General features: G+C 42.5%; 1 protein-coding gene across 1 annotated transcript in view; it reads right to left on the bottom strand.

The window, feature by feature from the left end:
• Positions 1–22957, bottom strand: part of MED26 (mediator complex subunit 26) — an 83021-nt gene that overhangs the window by 13773 nt on the left and 46291 nt on the right. The window contains exon 2 of the mRNA XM_069767744.1: positions 5064–5138. Within this exon, the coding sequence (XP_069623845.1) occupies positions 5064–5138 (75 nt within the window). The remainder of the gene's footprint in view (positions 1–5063; positions 5139–22957) is intronic.

Raw genomic sequence — 22957 nt, forward strand, 5'->3', positions numbered from 1 at the left:
AAGTTCAAATCATCCCCTTTTGCCCCATTGAAAATAAAAATACAGATTTTGCATCGCTGCGTTCAGAAGTGTATGATGTATCAAAATATAAAATTAATCTGATCGGTAAACCGTGTAAGGAGAAAAAAAAAAGAAACACCCGAATTCTATTTTTTTTGGGCCAACATTACAAGAGGAGTCGATCTAAAAACACTGCATCTAGCCCAAAATTGTATACAAAAAAAAACCATAACCCAGCCAAGGAACCAGAAAAAGGAAAGGGTATAGGTCTCAGAAAGAATGGCGACAAAAACGCAAAAACATTTGTCTCATGCAAACTTCAGAAATTTTTTTTTCACCACTCAAAAAAACAAAACTATACATGTTTGATATCAGCGTACTACTACTGACCTGGGGAATCAATGCTGGATCAGTTTTACCATATAGTGAACATGGTAAATAAAAAGACTTGTGGAATTGCAACTTTTTTTTTGCAATGTCACAGAATTTCCCCCCCCCAGTTTTCCAGTAGACCCTGCTGAGGGCAGAGGAGTACTGCGGTGCACATGCGCCGGGCTCTGACCTTTCCCGCAGCATGCGTACTTGCAGTACTTTGCTCTGCCCTGGCAGGGCACAGAGGAGTATGCCTGCTCAGAAGTGCGAAGGGGAACACTGAACACCCTGAAACATTTGCCTACAAATAGTGTGCCTGGTTTGGCTTTTCTGCCAAGTCCGGTGATAAAGCTTGTTAAAGGGTTGATAGTCACATTTATGATTGCCATTTCCGATAAGTGGCACTAGAGATCAAGTTCTCTTCCTCTCTGAAGAGAAAATTTGCATATTCACTAATTGTTACCATGAGGAAAAACTGATCAGTTTCCATTTATTATTAAGCTCCTATGGTCGATTATTTTTATTCGCAAGGGAGAGACCGACAAAATTACTTCTAATAGCGTTTTTTAGAGAATGACGTAACTGCAATTGAGCAACCAGGCTGTGATTGATGCTGCCCGCTGTTCAGTTAGCATGAATTGTCCAACAGGCTCCCGTTAAGTACTCAATTAGGAAGTAAGATTGTAAGTAACAGCTATGTGCTGATAATCAATGGCATTCATAGCAGCATCAAGGTAGTGCATGTTCTGCATATGCCAGTATCTCCTCCTCACCCAATCTACTCTCTGTCCTTATTCTGGAGATGAGCGCAGACTGAACAGAGGGGATAAATAATGGGGTGGGGTGGGGCTTAGTTGCTTTGAAAATGCATAACACCAATGTCAAGGTGAACAAGTAAAACTGTAAAAGACTTCAGTGTGCATTCTCCAGATGCAGTAATCAGAGTTGTGGAGCAGTATGCAGTGAGGTTGTATGGCTCAAGTGACCAACACTTAATTCTTTCTGAAGGTCTTTTGCAGTCAAGCAGGGGTTCTGTTTTGCCTCTCTAGCAATCCTACCAGCAACTATCACTGACTTTTTGCTTGGTCTTCCAGACCTTATCTTGACCTCAACTGTTCCAGTTAACTGCTGTTAAATTTCTTAATTACATTTCGAACTTTGAAAGGGCAACTTGAAAACGCTTTTCCATCTTCTTATAGCCTTCTCCCGTCTCAACCATTTTCATTTTCTGAGTTCTAGAAAATCGCTTAGAAGAACCCATGGCTGTTTTTTGGCACAAGGTTAGAGGAGGCTGGGTGTTATAAAGCTGGGAAATTTGCATCAACTGGCCTTTCCTAAGGCTGGGTTCACATTACATTATAAGCAGTCCGTTAGACGGACTGCGTTACACCACCGCGGCAAAACGCGATGTAACGCAGTCCGTTAACGCTGCCATTAAGCCCTATTTCGGGCGCATCGCTAGCGCACGCCCAATATGAACATGCGCTAGCGATGTCCCGTCATTGAGTGATGGACCCTCGGACACGGGCTGCAGTGTTTCCGGGTCCGTCACTGCTAGTGCAGATAGAGCATCTGCTAACTATCTGCGCTAGCGTGATGGCATGTCGGCACTTGCATTAACGCAGCCCGTTTAACGCATGTGTTGAACGGGCTGCTTTAACGCAATGTCAACCTAGCCTAACAATGTTAATGAACAAGCCATAACAATATCTTAATATATACTTACCTTGTAATGTCTTCACATCCTGTTCCATCCAGATGTATCCGGATCCCAGAATTCCAAGTGGTGGAAGTTCACCGACCGCCATATTGGGACACCCAAGTGATGGGTGTCAATATGGAAACTGCTGGTGGTACCAGCCTCTTGCGCGGCACCACCAGCGGAACAGTCGCAAACACGCCTCCGTCGGGTCAGCCGAATGATTCACTGACCGCCATCTTTGTACAGGAGGAGCGCATGAGAAGTTTTAATGTAACCGCCGCTATCTGACTGCACAAAGATGGTGGCAGTCTGATTTACTGACCTGCGTGAATTCTGTGCAGGCGCAGTGAATCATTTGGCTGATCCCGGCGGCAGATGCGTGACGAGTCTACAGGCAGAGGAAGCAGGTCACATTAAAGGGGCTTTTCCCATGAACGAAAGTTCATTTTAAAAATTGTCTGCTCTGACCATGTACGAGAGCACATGGGGTACACAGGTCAAAGAAGAGATGACATGAGAGGAGAAGATAGCAGATGGGGAGACAAAGCGCACAGGGGTGAGAGAGACAAGAGCACAGGGGGAGACTGCACATGAGGGGAGAACACAGCACAGGAAGGAGAGAGACAAAGGGAGATAGAACATGGGGTAGACAGGTGAAAGAAGAGAGCACAGACGGGAGAAGTCAGCACATGGGGAAAGAGAAAGTGGATAGGTGGGTGAGCACATGGGGGGAGAGATTCTCAATGCTGCAAAGCCTGCCCCCATCGTGACATTACCGCTCTCCAGTCCAGATGCGATAGCATCGGGATAGAGTATATGGTGTGTGGTGTGTGTATATAATCTCTTATCTCTATCTATATATATCTCCATATCTCCAGAAAAGGAAGCAGCACACCACTATCTGAATAAGGAGCCATTTTATTTAGCCCATGATGGCGACGTTTCGGTTCAGTGAAGCGAACCTTTCTCCATCAAGGGCTAAATAAAATAGCTCCTTATTCACAGACAGTGGTGTGCTGCTTCCTTTTTTGGACTACCACATGTAAGGTTTGGACTATGCCTGTGGAAGCTCTTTTGCACCCAGATTCTTTCCATGCTGAATATATATATATATATATCTATCTTAACCCCTTCAAGTCGCGGCCCTTTTTCATTTTTCACTTCCCTCCTTCCCTGAGCCATAACTTTTTTATTTTTCCGTCAATATGGCCATGTGAGGGCTTATTTTTTGCGGGACAAGTTGTACTTTTGAACGACACCGTTGGTTTTACCATGTCTTTTACTAGAAAACGGGAAAAAAATTCCAAGTGCGGTGAAATTGCAAAAAAAGTGCAATCCCACACTTGTTTTTTGTTTGGCTTTTTTGCTAGGTTCACAAAATGCTAAAACTAACCTGCCATTATGATTCTCCAGGTCATTACGAGTTCATAGACACCTAAAATGACTAGGTTATTTTTTATCTAAGTGGTGAAAAAAAATTCCAAACTTTGCTAAAAAAAAAAAAAAAAAAAAAAAAGTGCCATTTTCCGATACTCGTAGCGTCTCCATTTTTCGTGATCTGGGGTCGGGTGAGGGCTTATTTTTTGCGTGCCGAGCTGATGTTTTTAATGATACCATTTTTGCGCAGATACGTTCTTTTGATCGCCCGTTATTGCATTTTAATGCAATGTCGCGGCGACCAAAAAACGTAATTCTGGCGTTTCGGATTTTTTTCTCGCTACGCCGTTTAGCGATCAGGTTAATGCTTTTTTTTAATTGATAGATCGGGCGATTCTGAACACGGCGATACCAAATACGTGTAGGTTTTTTTTTTTTTTATTGTTTTATTTAGGATGGGGCGAAAGGGGGGTGATTTAAACTTTTATATTTTTTATATTTTTTTCATATTTTTAAAAACATTTTTTTTTTTACTTGTGCCATGCTTCAATAGCCTCCATGGGAGGCTAGAAGCTGGCATAGCCTGATCGGCTCTGCTACATAGCAGCGATCATCAGATCGCTGCTATGTAGCAGAAATGCAGGTGTGCTGTGAGCGCCGACCACAGGGGGCGCTCACAGCAGACCTGCATCAAAAACCATAGAGGTCTCAAGGACCTCTATGGTTACCTTCCTGATGCATCGCCGACCCCCGATCATGCGACGGGGGTCGGCGATGACGTCATATCCGGCCGCTCGGCCGGATGCGGTAGTTAAATGCCACTGCCTGTGTTTGACAGCGGCATTTAACAGGTTAATAGCGGCGGGTGAATAGCGATTTCACCCGCCACTATTGCGAGCACATGTCAGCTGTACAAAACAGCTGACATGTCGCGACTTTGATGTGGGCTCACCGCCGGAGCCCACATCAAAGGGGGATTCACGGCATGCGCAGTACTAGTACAGCGCATGTCGTGAAGGGGTTAAGATCCTGCTTAGAACCCTCAAACTCCAAAAAGTAAAATGGTCTGATGCAAACGTTTGGATACATATCCTTTGTGCTTGAAGGGAAGGCAACTATTACTACCTGTGTGAACTCTGTTTGACATTCTCCTCTGGCTAGTATACTCCTGACATTTTGGTAGGTTTACGGTTCTCCTCCTGATGTTAAGGAGAACAGTACCAGGGCAACTCTTTAAAATTACAGTTATTCAGTTAGTTTCTGAAAGGGGGAATAAAAAAAATAAAAAAAGTCAATACAATTGAATGTAGTAAACTTTAATATATCTATAAAGCAGGGGTTAGGCATAGCAGTTGCTTTGCTCCTGGACCTCCATGTGATCACTAGAGCAGGCTGATACATCTATACAGCTCATTGTAAACAGTGTCCATGCAGTGCTGTGTACACAGTGGTCATGAAGGCAGAGACAGTAATCACCTGTCAGCCTTCTGCCAGTGGCTCATAGCTCCTGCAGTTACCCACTCTACAAAGACATTCTAAAATGGCCTGGCACAGTCCTATATGGACAGCCCAGATGTTTCCACTAGTTAGTTACCAAAAGTGCCACACCTACCTCCAGTGCCTCTTTGGTAATAGGATACTTCTCCAAGCTGGAGATCACTTCTAACACAGCCACCATGTTAATTATCTGTAGAGAGAAATTCTGAAGTCAATTCATGGATTTTGGAAAACAAAAAGCAGTAGTAGATTTAAAATACAATGCAAGTGATGTGAAAATTCAGTGTTGGGAGAAATAATATTGACTGTTGTGAGACAAAGAAGGCATTACTCAAAAGTTGTTTTTCATTCTTATATGGTTAACTGCAGCTTTGACTTTTATAGCTTATCAAGAATAGCCCTAGACCCCATCCTAGATAGTGCCATAGCCACTTTGAATGAAAAAATGGCCATATGCAGATCCCTCGATTCAGCAAGAGTATTTCATAGTTTTTGAAACAGCCATGAAAATGTTTGTAAAGAGCCACATGTGCCCCAAGTCTCCATCAATCAGCAAAACCCTATTCTAGGAGATAAATGCAGGTCTCAGAGGTAGGACCCTCATACATATATGCCATGCTGTGTTCAAGATGGTAATCCCGCTCTGCCTGACAGTTTGTAGAAAAGATGTAAGAATTTCCACTCCATCAGAAAATTAGAAGTTAGCGTGCTTTGTGAAGTATTTACAGAGCTTTACACTTTCCCATTCTGTATTTTCAGTCATTTATGCAAGCAACAGAAAGCAGACATACTAGAATCTCAGCAAATCATTCTGTTTTTAACAATATGCTTATATGTTAGGAGATGAGGGGTATCGGTCGAGTGACCAAGTCTTCAGTTGTTTCCCACCAGACCCAAGGTATCAGTTTTGTGCAAAGGCAAAAATCATCTTGCGAGACATTACACAAACATCGCAGTTCATCTGATCCAGTATAAAGACAGACAAGAGGGACAAACGCTGGCAATATGCTGGATAGGCTTGTGTGCCGAATACTACTACAGTTTAGCCAAGTATAGAAAATTATGTAACTGTTCAATATCACACAATCAAAATTTCTAGCAGTCACTAGGAAACTATTTTCTACCAGGGGACAATCTGTTCTGGTCATGTGCAAAAAAAAAATCCACCCCCCACCCAAAGAGAACAGCAACAATTATGAAAAGGGATAAAAGTATCATGGCACTTTAGTAATATTTCCTATGTTGCAAGTTATCAAAAATAAATGGAGGTTTCGGTCATGAATAGTGACAGGTAAATCGCTAAGTACTTGGGTTCAGCCAGTTCAACAGAACATTTAAAAAATGTTTTGGTTTGTGTACCAGAACAGTACCTGGACCCCATTCGGATGAATGGGGGACTCGAACATCAGCTTGCCAGGCAGTCATCTGCATGACAATGAGGCAAACACTGATTCAGATTGGCAGCAAGATTAGGCTATGTTCACATTAGCGTCGGGCGACGCATGCGTCCCTATATTTAATATGGGGGACGCATGGACATGCGTCGTGCTGCGTTGTGCGACGCATGCGTTTTTTTTGCCGCAAGCGTCGAGCGCAGATAACGCAACAAGTTGCATTTTTCTTGCGTCCAAATTTCGGCAAAAAAGGACGCATGCGTCGCAAAGCGCAGCGTTTTTGCGTGCGTTTTTATTTGCATTGTGTCGCCGACGCAGCGGCGCACAACGCAAATGTGAACGTAGCCTTACCAGTGGTCAGTGCGCTGCATTTCCCATGCTGACAAATGACTGCGTGAGCCAGCAGCTGTGCCTGGTGGTAAAAAGTTTACCTCCGGTCACAGAGGCGTCGGCTGATGAGATAGTACTACTCCCATCAGCCTATTCCTGCTGCCGCTAATAACACCAAAAGTAGGTACCGCTGATGGGAGTAGACATGCCAATTCTGGGGCTTTGCCCAGATCTTCCCACTTGCCTTGTGGCAAGTAGGGTTCATATTTGTGGGGTTGATGCCACCTTTGAATTGACAGGTGACATCAAGCCCACAGGTTAGTAGTTAGGCGAATATAAAATTTGTTTATTTCAAATCAAAAGGAGTCTGAATAATTTATTTCAAGAAAATGACTTTATTCTGGTTGTGTGTTTATTTAAAAAATGATGGGGTTAGTAATTGGATAGCCATCTTATAAATGCGGTTTCACTACTAACCTGTGGGCTTGTCATCAAAGGTGACATCAGCCCCACAAATATTAACCCCACTTGCCACTGCCATAATAATAAGCTTACTGCCAATCAGAGCCGCTGGTGTTTCTCACGACGTCATGCGGATGACAGTGAGGGAAACACCAGATGCTCGGGGTGCCGAACCCAAACAGTAACAATGACTTCCATGAGAAATCAGTGTTCGGGGTCCATGCCGAAAAGTACGTGTTAGGTAAGGACCCCGAACTTTACTGTTCGGGTTCGCCCATCTCTCGTCATGACATCTGACCTGCTTCAGATACACAATTTGCACACAAGTAAAAGATGCAGCACCAAGTCAAAATGTTAGTGCGGTCGCTTTTGAAGCACACCTTTCACAGCAGCCGTGTAAAGAGTTCCTTTCCCTACTAGAAGCTAAATTACTATAGATCTGTTGCCTTTATTAGTAATTACAGCCAATTGGAAACTACAATTCCCAGGAGGTAATGTAAAATAATACATCTTTATTCTATTCTTAAATTGAAATACAGATATCTATACGTCTATGATCATGAATTGAATTTTTTTTTTTTTTTTTACAATTAACAAGTCATTTAGCAAGTTTAGGAATTACCCACTATCAATAGGGTATAAAATTCCAGGTCGCTGGTGGTTTGGACAGCTGGGACCAAACCAACCCGAGAAAGGGCATATTAAAATGTCATGGCGGAGACTGCAGGAAGCAGCTGCGTGTAGCACTCTGTTTTGGATTTATGAATGGGACCGTCAGATAGCAAAGTGTCCCATATGATGCACTCCATACAGATTACTGATACACGGACTTCTGTATTAATTTCATTTTCTAATTATGAAAAATCAAAATGCTAGTAAAAAAATATTCCTAAGAGCCTGGATAATACACCAGCACCCAACATGGGACAATGTACATACTCCCTATGTAGGGTTAACATAAAAGCCTGATTGTAACAACAGGTTATTTTCAGATGACTCATTTCCTGCAAGGCCTCATTCACAAATCTGTGTTTAAACAAGTATGTGAAATAAATGGTACCTGTGCCATCAGTGTTTTGTATCTGTATTAGGTCGTCGTGTTTTTCATACAAGGATAAAAAGAACAAAAAATTACCGTTTCTTTTATGCTTTGCAATGTTAAATATGTACAGCACACAGACGCCATTCTGATGCCATCCGTGTGCTGCACATGGACATATGAATAGCACCATATATTATATTAAGTACATGTATCAGTGGAAAAAAAGAAACAACATGCATGAGCAACACGGTTATATGAATGAGGCCTAAGCATTCTCTGCATTGCACAGCCACATAATTCTGAAGATATCAATATCTGTTCCAAGCAGAGCAGATTAGGAAACGCAGACCTTTGGACTTTCACTTGTGCAAGTAACTGATCTTTTTAGGACCTCTTGTCAGTCATTTCCATTGCTACACAGAATCCTGTCAAAAACTGCAAATCTATCCACAGCAATGATACAAGTTGTCTTCCCAGACCGCAGCATGTCTATTTATCTTGTGGAGACGCTCCGTCTCCGCAAGATAAATAACAGTCTATGAATACAATGTGGTGATTCCGGATGTGTTCAATGAATACATCTGGAATCTCCGCGCATACAACAGGGGGCGGCGCTTTGGGCTGAGGGGGTTTTCCGCTGCATCCAAAGCGCAGAGATTACGCCCCGTGGAAACAGCCTTAGGGTACCGTCACACAGTGCAATTTTCATCGCTACGACGGTACGATCTGTGACGCTCCAGCGTCGTAACAATATCGCTCCAGCGTCGTAGACTGCTGTCACACTTTGCAATCTACGACGCTGGAGCGATAATTTCATGACGTATGTGCGATGTAGAAGCCGTTGGTTACTATGCGCACATCGTATACGATATATGTTACACCATGCAATCATGCCGCCACAGCGGGACACTAGACGACGAAAGAAAGTTTCAAACGATCTGCTACGACGTACGATTCTCAGCGGGGTCCCTGATCGCAGGAGCGTGTCAGACACTGCGATCTCGTAACTATATCGCTCGAACGTCACGAATCGTGCCGTCGTAGCGATCAAAATTGCACTGTGTGACGGTACCCTTAGAGTCTGCGGCTATAGCGGTATGTTCAGAAGTTATCAAAATTTAGGTGGTAAAAATACACTTTCTCATTCCTGTTATGCCACTTTGCATTAATTCCTGAAAAGCACCTAAAGGGTTAAGAAACCACCTGAAAGCAATGTAGAATATGTTGAGGGGTTCTGTTTTTAAAATGGTATCACATGTGGGGGTTTCCAACATGTAGCGCCCAGAAAGTACTTTAAAAACTGAACAGGTCCCTAAAAAAAAAAAAAAAAAATAGGTTTTGTACATTTACTTGAAAAAAAAATGAAAAATTACAGCTACATTTTTAAACCTTCTAAAATTCTAACAAAAAGAAGAAAACATTTTACAAATGGTGCTGAGGTAAAGCAGACATGAAGGAAATGTTATTTATTAATGTTTTTCTGTGGCATATTTATCAGAATTGAAAAGGGATAATCAAAGTTTGAAAATTGCTATTTTTTTATTAAATTAGTCAAATTTCTCATATTTTTATAAATTAATGCAACATAAACAAAATTTACCATTAACATAAAATATATTGAGTCACGAAAAAAAAAACAAATCTCAAAATCAATGAGATATGTTGAAGCACTCCAGAGTTATTATTACATATTTACATAAAGTGACACTGGTCAAATTTTTTAAAAATTGGCCCGGTCACTAGGGGGGTTAAAAAAGGAGCTGTCCGACAAACAAAAGTGGTATGTATTCAACAGTTTAAAAAATAAAAAAAAATTAACACATTAAATTGTAAAAATGCTTACAGAGCATTTGTCGTTTCATTTCTATTTCATAAATAAATAGTAAAAGAAATTAAAAGTTATTACAAAATTGCATATTATCAGGGAAATTGCTTTTTTCTCTGTCAAAACTAATCAGTCATCAAAATTCTGTATAAGTGGAGGTTGAATGTCTTCAGTGAAGACTGACTTTCCCATGGGACATTGAGGCCACGGGCAGGGCTACAGATGGCGCGCTTATTCCCCACAGCACCTCTACATACTCTGGCACAGGAAGCAGCAAGGATACCATTGTAATGTACATTAAATGCTTTAAAAACACCACCCAATTGGGAGAATGCTTAAAGAGGTAGGCCACTACTCTACAAGTCCCTTTCATGCAAACAAAATGCCATACATAAGCCCTTTACTAAATGCTTTGCTTTCCCAAACCTATGCTGGAATCCTCAGACTTCCTGTGATGTCATATCAAAGTCCCCCAAGTCCTGGGCTCTGGAGGGGTGAGCACTGCTCCTGTGCATGCTGCTGCAGACACAGCTCTCCCTTGTGTCAGTATGTATACATTGCCCATCCATCCGTCAGTGTGGCTGGTGTTCTGGTGCTTTGTGTAAGACAGAAGATCGTCAGGGAGGAGTATGAGTAACTGCGGGTTTGCTCACAGCTAATGTGCAGCCTAGCATATGGAATGATGGGAAATGTAATCAGAATGGTACAGGATTCTGAAGAGAAGTGATGGCTGTGACAGCACAGCTGATGCCAGGGGACAAGAACTGAAGTAGAAAGGCATAAGCCATGAAAACTGGCAGAAGTGTTTATGGAGATCTATAGGGCATTAGCCTTAAAAGGGGCATTCCCATCTCCAGGATCATATCCCAATATATAGTAGGTGTAATAATATTAGCAAATGCCTCCAATTAGAAATGTAGTATAGTATTTCTGATTCATGAGGTCTTTCCTCATGTGCAGGCATTGCAGGACCTTAGGTATACATGGTTACGACCACTAGCAACCAGCTAACTCACTATATCAACGGTCATAACCATGGATACCTAAAGGTCCTGCACATGAGGAAAAACATCGCCAATCAGAAGAACTATACTACATTTCTAATTGGAGGTATTTTCTAATATTACACCTACTACATATTGGGATGATCTTTGAGACGGCAAAAACAGTAACAGTTAGGGTAGTAGACAATCTCTTTAACCCCTTCATGACCGGGGGATTTTTCGTTTTTCCGTGTTCGTTTTTCGCTCCCCTCCTTCCCAGAGCCATAACTTTTTTATTTTTCCGTCAATTTGGCCATGTGAGGGCTTATTTTTTGCGGGACGAGTTGTACTTTTGAACGACATCATTGGTTTTAGCATGTCGTGTACTAGAAAACGGGAAAAAAATTCCAAGTGCGGTGAAATTGCAAAAAAAGTGCAATCCCACACTTGTTTTCTGTTTGGCTTTTTTGCTAGGTTCACTAAATGCTAAAAATGACCTGCAATTATGATTCTCCAGGTCATTACGAGTTCATAGACACCAAACATGACCAGGTTATTTTTTATCTAAGTGGTGAAAAAAAATTCCAAACTTTGCTAAAAAAAAAAAAAAAAAATTGCGCCATTTTCCGATACTCGTAGCGTCTCCATTTTTCGTGATCTGGGGTCGGTTGAGGGCTTATTTTTTGCGTGCCGAGATGACGTTTTTAATGATAGCATTTCGGTGCAGATACGTTCTTTTGATCGCCCGTTATTACATTTTAATGCAATGTCGCGGCGACCAAAAAAACGTAATTCTGGCGTTTCGAGTTATTTTCCCGCTACGCTGTTTAGCGATCAGGTTAATACTTTTTTTTATTTGATAGATCGGGCAATTCTGAGCGCGGCGATACCAAATATGCATAGATTTGATATTTTTTTTATTGATTTATTTTGATTGGGGCGAAAGTGGGGTGATTTAAACTTTTATGTTTTTTTTATTTTTTTCACATTTTTTTTTTTAACTTTTTTTTTTTTAACTTTTGCCATGCTTCAATAGCCTCCATGGGAGGCTAGAAGCAGGCACAGCACGATCGGCTCTGCTACATAGCAGCGATCTGCTGATCGCTGCTATGTAGCAGAATTGCACGTGTGCTGTGAGCGCCGACCACAGGGTGGCGCTCACAGCGACGGGCAATCAGTAACCATAGAGGTCTCAAGGACCTCTATGGCTACAATGGAGACGCATCGCCGACCCCCGGACATGTGACGGGGGTCGGCGATGACGTCATTTCCGGCCGCCCGGCCGGAAGCGGTAGTTAAATGCCGCTGGCTGCGTTTGACAGCGGCATTTAACTAGTTAATAGGTGCGGGCAGATCGCGATTCTGCCCGCGCCTATTACGGGCACATGTCAGCTGTTCAAAACAGCTGACATGTCCCGGCTTTGGTGTGGGCTCACCGCGGAGCCCTGCATCAAAGCAGGGGAGCCGGCATCGGACGGTATAGTACGTCCGATGCTGGTAAGGGGTTAAAGAGGTCTTGTGAGCAGATCAAAAGAGTCAAGTTTTTGCTCCCAATTTATTCCTGCTGCTGATTATTCTGTCTTATTTTAATCGCTTTTGAAAGCTGCCACAGGTTTCTACATACATGGGCCTTTTTATTTAGTACTTCTGGCCTTTACTATAGAGGTGGTGTTCACAGGGTAATAATGCAGAGCAGCCTGAAGACACGCTCCTGGAGTAATCTGCAGGTAGGCTTTCTGGAGCAGTGAGAGGTTATATTCTCCCTGCAGACACTCACTTCTAGTTATCGAGACAGGACAGTGGATTAAAATCACTTCCCAGCACATTGGCAGCCTGCACTGTACCCACATGCAACCAAGCAGCTCTTGCTCCATAGCAAAGACCATACAAGCGGAGTGCCAAACTGTGGTGCTGGATGGTAACCTAGACCGTAGGGAGGATATTACTATTTTCTGACTGTAGTCACTGTCTCATTAAGCCTGCCAGAGATTATTTAAATGCCATTTACCTGCAGATTACTACTATATCTGCAAGTAGTGGTTTATTGAGGTACCGTCACATTAAGCGACGCTGCAGCGATATATAGACAACGAGCCGATCGCTGCAGCGTCGCTGTTTAGGTCGCTAGGAGACGTCAAACACGGCAACACCTGAACGATGCAGGAGCGATCCAGTGACGTACTTATCGTTCTCGCGGGTTGTTAGCTCCATGAAAAACCATTGCAGGCATCATTGCTTTTGCTGTCAAACATGACGATACACGCCGACCTGACGACCAAATAAAGTTCCGAACTTCTAGCTACGACCAGCGATGTCACAGCGGGATCCAGATCGCTGCTGCGTGTCAAACACAACGAGATCGCTATCCAGGACGCTGCAACGTCACGGATCGCTGTCGTTCTCGTTGGAAAGTTGCTCAGTGTGAAGGTACCTTTGGAGTTCAAAGGATCCATTTAAAATGGAATTGTAGTTTTAACAAATTATACATAAACCAATAGCGCATGTAACATTGTAACATAGTAACATAGTAAGGCCGAAAAAAAGACTTTTGTCCATCCAGTTCAGCCTATATTCCATCATAATAAATCCCCAGATCTACGTCCTTCTACAGAACCTAATAATTGTATGATACAATATTGTTCTGCTCCAGGAAGACATCCAGGCCTCTCTTGAACCCCTCGACTGAGTTCGCCATCACCACCTCCTCAGGCAAGCAATTCCAGATTCTCACTGCCCTAACAGTAAAGAATCCTCTTCTATGTTGGTGGAAAAACCTTCTCTCCTACAGACGCAAAGAATGCCCCCTTGTGCCCGTCACCTTCCTTGGTATAAACAGATCCTCAGCGAGATATTTGTATTGTCCCCTTATATACTTATACATGGTTATTAGATTGCCCCTCAGTCGTCTTTTTTCTAGACTAAATAATCCTAATTTCGCTAATCTATCTGGGTATTGTAGTTCTCCCATCCCCTTTATTAATTTTGTTGCCCTCCTCTGTACTCTGTGAATAGAAGAAATATCTTAATCTAAGAAAAACTCTCCCCTTGAGGTTATCATCCATTCAAAAAAATCCCAGCTCAACTATGCTTGCCAACTCACTGTTCAATCATGTGACAGAGCTCAATATACTCTATGGAGTAGAGGGCAGGAGTGAGGAGCAAGAAGAGGAAACAGGCAGAAGGAGATATATAAATATTATACAGAGCTTTCTAATAAGTCTTTTACCTCACTTCATAGCTTGATTCATATCCAGACAACTCAGTAGTGCAGTATTACGGTATTTCCTTCATGACCCTGTTGCTTCTCTGTGTGCTAAAAAAGGGAATGAAGAGCAGAAATCCCTGTGTGTTGTGTATGGGATCATAGCAGCTTGGGTCTTCCTACAAGCTCAAAGTCAATTGCAAATTAAGAGTAAGCATGCAGCAGGCAAATATACTTGTCAGCTTACTCTGAAGATAGTTGAAAGTACGGTTACACTTTAGTTTTCTAGTCTCTATTGCTTAAACAGCACTTTTGTGCATTGAACACCCTCTAACTGTAGAATCTCTTTTGATCTGGGATTTTAATCACGCAACTCTACAGATTTATTAACAGTTGCAAGATTAGTGACTAGCAACTTGCACAGAATTTCTCCACAGTCACCAGGTTTGGCCAATAAGAGATACAGCCATCACGTTTCAGGGCTGATATAAAGCATTCTATAATGCTATATGTCTGCCCCAAGCCCAACCTGTAAAAGAAGAAAAATAACTTATTATACTAACCTGGGGGGCGGTCTGGTCCAATGGGCGTTGCTGGTCTTGGCCCGGCGCTTCCCATCTTCTTACGATCCCCGTCCTCCTTCTTGCTTTGTGTGGATGACGCGTCCTTCATGATCCAGTCCCCTCGGCACCGCGATCCTGTGCATACGCACTTGTCCTGTTGAGGGCAGAGCAAAGTACTGCAGTGCGCAAGCGCAGGGTCTCTGACATTTCCTGGCACCTGCGCACTGCAGTACTTTGCTCTTCCCTCAACAGGACAGAAGTACGTATGCACAGGAGCGCTGTGCAGTAGATACACGTCATCCACACGAAGCAAGCAGGAGGGCAGCATCGCAAGAAGGGCGGCAACGGACCAAGAAGAGTGACACCCATCGGACCGGACACAGGGGAATATAAAAAGTTTTCTTTTCTCTTACAGGTCGGATCAGGGGCTTATCTACAGCATTATAGATGGCCGTATCTCCTATCAGCCAAACCTGGTAACAGGTTCCCTTTATAAAAGAAAAAAAAAAAAAAAAGGCAGAGCTCTCTGATTGCCATGAGGAGCAAACAGATTTGATGAACGGAGTTTAATGCACCAGAGAGTGCAAATCAAAGTTTTTGTGACTAAACGGACAACTCAAAGGATTTGGACACCTTAAAGGTCATTTTGGCACCAGATCTACAAAGATCATTTAGATTCCGTACAAAGTTGAAATTTGTCTTGGTCATACATCAGCTTAGGCTCTGTTTTCATGTATAGTTGTCATCTGCTCGTATCAGTTCCAGTGTTTTAATATATTAAAAAAATATAAAAAAAATTATATAAAATAAACGGATCTGTTACAGAAAATGATGCAAAATGAAAACAAAAAGATTAAATTTCTAAACTAATCAGTAAAAAAAAACAACCCAAAACAAAAATCTATTCAGAAACTGTGGTTTCTGTTTTTAATCTGTTTGTCATGGAGCCATTTGTCACTAGAGGTGTCTCAGATCACCTCTAGTATTTTGGGCATGCACATGGTCATACACACTTCTCAGCACGTGACATGGGTACGACATGAAGGAGTTTCTCTCAACTCAGTCTTCCACTCATCATCCATTATAGGCTGAAAATTGAGCTGCAATCACACCCCAGGTACACAACACGCTGCCGCCAAACGAGGGGGATGATTCCCCAAAATACACATTGCTCTCTAATACTGAAAGACCAAACTATCTTCAAAAGGCTATGGATTCTTTGGAGCACACAAGGATGATAAACTTAAAAGAGGTTGTCCACTACTTCAACAACCTCTTCGTGCTAAAAACATTTGGCCCAGATAAAATTAAAAAAAACAAAAACAAAAAAAAAAACACTATACTCACCTCACTTGCTAGCACAGTTCCAGCAGTATCTGCACTTGTGGTCCTGGGGCCATTGTGTGGTTGCTGCGAGACATAATCCCAACGCCCAATCAGCGCCGGTCTCACTTTTCCTGCCTTCGAACAAATCAAACAAGAGGAAGTCCGGGCTGCAGCTGCTCTCACTTACTCATGTTCAATTTGAAAAGAGGCAGGGACAGTGACGCCAGTGCCGACTGGGCGCTAGGGTCACACGTCAAAAGCACAAGAGCCCTGGGGAGAGTTGAGTGCCAACACGGAAGGGGAGTATAGGCTTCATTATTTTATCGGGGCCAAGCGTGATGTATGACAAGGAGTTGTCTAAGTAGTGGCCAACTTCAAGTTTTAAGCTTTAAAGAAAACCTGTCACCAGGTTCATCAATGTTAAACTAAAAAAGTATGTGCATAAAAACGCTACTATACTGATTTAATAGATACAGTCAGTGTAGAAATCTGCAGCCTGGTTTTTGGCAAGTCATCTTTAGAAGTTTGAAAGTATGGAGAAGGCTTAGCACAGCACATTCTGTAAAACATAGTGGAGGCAGCGTGACTGTATGGGCATGCATGGCTTCCAATGGCACTGGGTCACGAGTTTATTGATGTGACTGAATACAGAAGCAACCGGATGAATTTTAAAGTGTATAAAGCTATACCGAATTTTGTGGATTTTAAAAGACGCATACCAAAATTTGAGGTGGAAAAAATGATTTTTTTTATTAAAAAGAATAAAATGCTGGTGCATCTTTTATTTCCTTTTAGACGGTAGCTTACCTGGGGGGATGGCTGCAGTGGAGCAGGAGGCAAATGAGGTAGGGTGGTTGCTTCAGGCCAGCGGCAGGAGCAGGGCGAAGCTGGGGTGACGGATCTCAGGTGGCGTCAGTGCATGCAATCCATTTCCCAACGCCATATCTGTGGTAGGCTTCCGGAAAATGGCACGCATGCGCAGATTTGAGATTTCAGGAGACGAGATCGCAATCTGCACATGCGCAGCCTCTGGCAGCTGATTTTCCAGAAGCCCGCCGTAGGGATATAATTGAGGAAAAATGACTCCATTCACCGATGCAGACACCCGAGACATTTTATATTTTATAAATAGCGGGCACACTTTAAATGATCGCTGTTATTCATTGAATAACGGCAATCACGTGATTGGGGACAGGAAAAAGTGGTCCCTATTATGTTCTTCAGGGTCTCAGCTACTCCTGGTAGCGGAAACCCTGGAAAGTTTCCGATGCGGGGGGATGCTATACTGTTCAGCCCGATCGACATTTTAAAACAGCAATGAGGGCATAAGGCCCCTTAAGTCATTTCAAAGCATATCGGCAGTCATTAAGGGGTTAAACACGTTCCCCAAACATCTCTGCTCAGTTCCAGTCGAAACTCTATTCTGCTGAGCTACCCTAGTTGTCATTATGGCCTGTAAGCCCCGGACTGGATTATGGAAATGGTTGGTCCTAAATACCACACTAAAAATCATTGTCTAATTAAAGCGCTCTCGGTAACCTAGTGTTACTGGTACAGACTTTACATTACCGATGCCAATCACTGATGCAGGGCAAAGTCAACCCATAGGCAGTGTACCCTTGATATAGCATCCGCATGTCTATGTAAGTTAAAGGGTTTATACACCCCACTGATTTTATGAGACATGGCTGCTAGGCATACATCTGATGTGTCTGGTCTACGAACGGGTTTTGGAGAAATTCAACGTGCTACCAACACTGGTTGCCTACAGAAGGCCAGTTGAATTGCCCTTTTAGCCTCGAGACCACTTAACCATTACGGATTCTGTATCCTTTAGGAGATTGGTTACAGGTGCTGCAATTATGGCAAAATTAGGGACAAACTGCCTGTAATAGCCTACAAATCCCAGGAATGCTCTGATCGTTGTGAGGGGCGTGGCCAGCTCTGTATTGCCTTCTCTGAGGTTACTTCCTGGTGGGCCTCTGGAATCTGATAGAGCATGAGGCTCAGTGCATATCTCGTGCCTGATGCCATGAGGGAGACCTTGCAACTTCAAAAAGCCGCCCCTATTCTGATGTACCAATTTTCAGCAGTATTGTTTCTGCCACTTTGGCACCTAAAATGTTGGCTTCTAACTGGGCCAACAAGTTCGGTGTTTTGACCTGGTCCCTATCCTTCCAGGGTTTTAGTAGGTTGCCATGATATATCAGGAAGTGCTTCCTTTTTCCCTGGTTGGTGTATTCTATAGTTGCCCTCTCCCACCTTTTCCCCTACCTTATGGGGTCCCTACCACTTGGCAAAGAACTTGCTGTCCACTGTGGGTACACTAGTACCTGATCCCCAGGCTTAAATTGTCTCAATTGAGCCGACCTACTAAACACCCTCAATTAGGGGGAACATGGCACCACATGATACTCGGCACTGCTCACTACTTGCTCGAGCCCCCTCGCCCATCACTAATCATTATCTGCCCAAATATTGAAAACAATTATCGACTCCAGGGGGATCATCATTCAACACCCTTAAATTTTCCAGAGCACTTTTCATCATTAAGTTCCTGAGTTGGGCAGTCCCAAAGTTGTCCTTGGACTCCTAAGGCTATGTGCACACGTCCGGAAAGTATGCAGAAATTTCCTGAGAAAATCCTAAGGTTTTCTGCAGGAATTCTGCACACGTTTTTGCCGCGTTCTTATCGCGTATTTAGTGCGGATTCTTCGCGTTTTTTTCCGGATGTTCCCAATGCAATAATATAGTGGGAAATCAGCTTAAAATATGCTAAATTAACAAACATGCTGCATATTTTTCCGCATGCGTTTTTTTGCGGAAAAAAACGCAACATGTGCACAAAAATTGCAGAAACCATTAAAAATGATGGGATGCTTAATGTATGTGTTTAAGAGTTTTTGCAGCGGAAAGCCGCCGAAGAAACGCGCAAAAAATCCGCACATAGCCTTAAGGTCAGGGATATTGGTTTCAGGGGATGATTACTCACCCTCTGTAGCCAGCACAAGGAGAAAAAATTAATTGGTTTCATTATGTGACCTTGTCACTGTTGGCTGATATATGACCTCACGTATGACCTCTCCAACAGCAATGGTAGAAGATATACCCCTTGAAATAGTCTGACCCCTCTCTTGGGTCTTTGGGCGCCCCATGATGTTGACTTGCGCCTTTTCTATTGGGTATAACAAAAAGGTGACCCCAGGCTTCCTTGAAGGCTCAGGGAGTTCTACACAGCCAAGTAGCTTTCCACGAGGCTCACAAGGTCACTTGCATTCTGGAAATCTCCTTGGGCAACCGAGCTTTGCACACTTATGTAGTGAGTGTATAAATTGGCCCACTACTCTCTTTCCTCCATCTGTGTCGGAACGCAGGTCTTAGGTTGCAGCCATTCTTGCACCAGGAGTAAAGGGTCGAACATCTGAGACCTTGGAGGCTTGTTCATTTGGTAGCACCAGAGGTGCACCCGTTGCGCCCTGAATGCCTGAGTTGCACCCAAATGTGCTGTAACCTCTGCCGTCAGCTTGCCGTACTCGTTGGCATCCTGTTGGGCAAGATCGTAGTACTCGCTCTACCATTCCCCAGTAAAATACAGAGCTAGGACCTTGGCTCATTGTTCTGGGGACTGTTTCTCTCTGTCTGCCACCCTATCAAAGACAGGAAAGCCTTAATGCCAACCTCCAGAGCCATTTTCTGCAAGACCTCCCGCAAGTCCCGTCACTTTGGCTTGCGGTAGTTTTGTTCTCTCTGGCCTGGACAAATTTTTTTTTTGGTTAGGAAAGTAAGCTGCTGAAACTGCTATAGATTGCCCTTGAATAAATGCTTAATAAGCTCCTCCATGTTTTCAGATTGTGTTTGCAACCTGTAGCTGCCTTTACTCAGGACATTCAGACTAACTCCTTAATGACCGCCAATACAGCAGCTGTCAGCTGTACACTATAGCGGACAATTTGCTTTTATCAGCCACGATCAGTGCTGGCACCGTCCATATCTGTTTAACGCCTTTGATGCTGCTGTCAATAGTGACTACATCATACAAATGGTTAAGCCTTCTTTCACATTTCCGTCGGCGCGACGTACCGACGGAAGTGTGTGCTTTCACATTTCCGTCAGACTGCAGGGTGAGGAAAGATCGTGAGAGCGCTATTTCCTGCTGGGCATGCGCAGTGACAAACACTGGATACGACGTACAGAAAAACGTTCCCTTGAACGTTTTTCTGTGACGACTGGCCGCCAAAACCCGACACATCCAGTGCATGACGGACGCAACGTGTGGCCATACGTTACGATCAGTCGGCAATACAAGTCTATGGGAAAATGCAGGATCCTGCAAATTTTTTTCAAAAAAAAAACAAAAAACGTATTGTGACGGTAGCAGAAAGACGGAAATGTGACAGAAAACTAACAGTGTGGGGGCTTCTTTATCCCCATAAGCACCATGAGATCATGATTGTGTGGTTCTGATGTTTGCCATGGCAATTCATGGCCAAATAGAGGCCTTACACTCTGCCGGCTACAGTGACCTGTTCAGAAATTAGTGACAGAGGTGGTAAAAATACACTTTTTCATTACGGTCATGTGACTTTGTATTAATTTCTGAAAATGACCTGAAGGGTTAAACTACCTAACCGTTTTCAATATGTTGGGGGATGCGGTTTTTAAAATGGTATCATTTTTTCTGGGTTTTCCGATATATAGGACCCCAAAGTCACTTCAAACCTGGATTGGTCGCTTAAAAAAATTGTAAATTTCCTTGAAAAAAAAAAAATGAATTACTGCTATATTTGTAAACCTCCTATAATACTAACAAAATAAAATAACATTTTACAAATGGTGCTGATGTAAAGCAGACATGTAGGAAATGTTATTTATAAGTGTTTTTCTATGGTGGGATTATCTACATTAAAGGGATAATGATTCAAAGCGTGAAAAATTGAATTTAATTTTTTGTCAAGTGTCTGATTTTAAATTAAACCGTAATAAACAGTGCCCGCATTCAAACACCAATTGTAGGGTTTCCTCTCTCTGGTAGAAAATTATTAAGAGTCCTCAGTGGATGATACCTTTTAATAGCTAACTGAAAAGATGGTAAATAGCAAGCTTTCAAAACTATTCAGATCTCTTCATCAGGCTCAGTAAAACACAATCTGAAGAGTCTCATTTATAAACAGGACATAGAATAGTGCAGTAAACAAGACAAGTGATGTGAGGCAGTATCATCAGTATCGGAAGTGAAGAAAATCGGTATATACTGGAGCAGCATAGATCAGGAGTGTGAACGTTTTATGTGTCCAGGGTTGTGATGCCCCCTAATGGTCTGAGGAGCACATTCCATAATTGAGACAATCCATGCAACAAATTAATTCCTGCCCAGTGTGTAAAAGGTCATCATAAGTTTGTACTACCAGATTTTTTGCAAATCTCTGGTAGCTGTCTGGATATGTACAGATACAGAGTTTTTATATCAAAACAGAATAGAAAGTTTGTCAAACTTTACCAAAATGAAAAACGCTTTTCTCCAGTACAAATTAATAAAACAGTTCTTTCTTCAGGCGCAATGACAAAATAAATGCAGTAGCCTCACCAATCTCAGTGTTTCAGGCAATACCAGCTCAAGCAATTTTAAATGTGCCGACCAAAAAAAACACCTCTGCTCAGCTCCAACCTAAAACTTCACTCTGCTGAGCTAACCCAGCTGCTGTTATGGCCTGTAAGCCTCAGGCTGGATTATGGGAACAAACTTTCCCACCCAGATTCTTGATTGCTCCCAAATGCCAGACCAAAAATCTAGATGAATGAAAAAAAATCCTCAGTAACCTAGTGTTACTGGTACAGACTTTACATTACTGAGGCCAACCACCTCAGTGACATCTGCCATGCAGGACCTCATCTTCCTGCTTTTTTTTTTCTTCTTTTTTTAATAAATAAATATATATATATATATATATATATATATATATATATATATATATATATATATATATATATATATATATATATATATATATATATTTTTTTTTTTTCTATTCATTATGTCTCACAGAAAGTAATTAGGCTGTGTGCACACGTTCAGGATTTTTTTGTGGTTTTTCACGATAAAAACGCGATAAAACCGAGAAAAAAAACTCATACATTAAGCATCCTATTAGAATGCAATCCGCAATTTTTGTGCACATGTTGCGTTTTCTTCTGCGGCGGAATCGCATTCCGGAAAAAGACGCAGCATGTTCATTCTTTGTGCGGAATCACAGGAATTCCGCACACATAGGAATGCATCGATCCGCTTACTTTCCACATGTGGCTATGCCCACCATGTGGGAAGTAAGCGGATCATGTGTGGTTGGTACCCTGGGTGGAGGAGAGGAGACTCTGCTCCAGGTCCTGGGAACCATATAATTGTTAAAAAAGAAGAAGAAAAAAAAAAAAAAAAGAATTAAAATTAAAAAATCGTAATATACTCACCTTCCGGCGTCCCAGGCAGGCTTCCCGCACTTCGCAATGCTTCCGTTTCCAGTAATGCATTGCAAGAATGACCTGTGATGATGTAGCGGTCTCGCGTGAATGCCGGAAGGTGAGTAGATCACAATTTTTTATTTTTTTAACATTATATATCTTATTACAGATCGCTTGGAAAACGCTAGAATTCTGCAAGTTAATTGCGCTTGGAAAACGCTAGTGTTTAGCGGGAAACAGCATGCCAATTCCACATGTGAGATACCCACGGCAGGAGTTGCAGAATTGCCATGGAAATTTCCGCAGAAATTCTGCAAAGTGTGCACTTAGCCTAAAAGTGATCAAAAATTTGTATGTACCTCAAAATGATAACTATGAAAACTACATTGTTATTGAGTGTAGCTGTACTATCTGAAAAAAGTGGCAGAC

Source organism: Ranitomeya imitator, chromosome 1 (genome assembly GCF_032444005.1).
Source record: "Ranitomeya imitator isolate aRanImi1 chromosome 1, aRanImi1.pri, whole genome shotgun sequence".
In the NCBI taxonomy this organism is placed as follows: domain Eukaryota; kingdom Metazoa; phylum Chordata; class Amphibia; order Anura; family Dendrobatidae; genus Ranitomeya; species Ranitomeya imitator.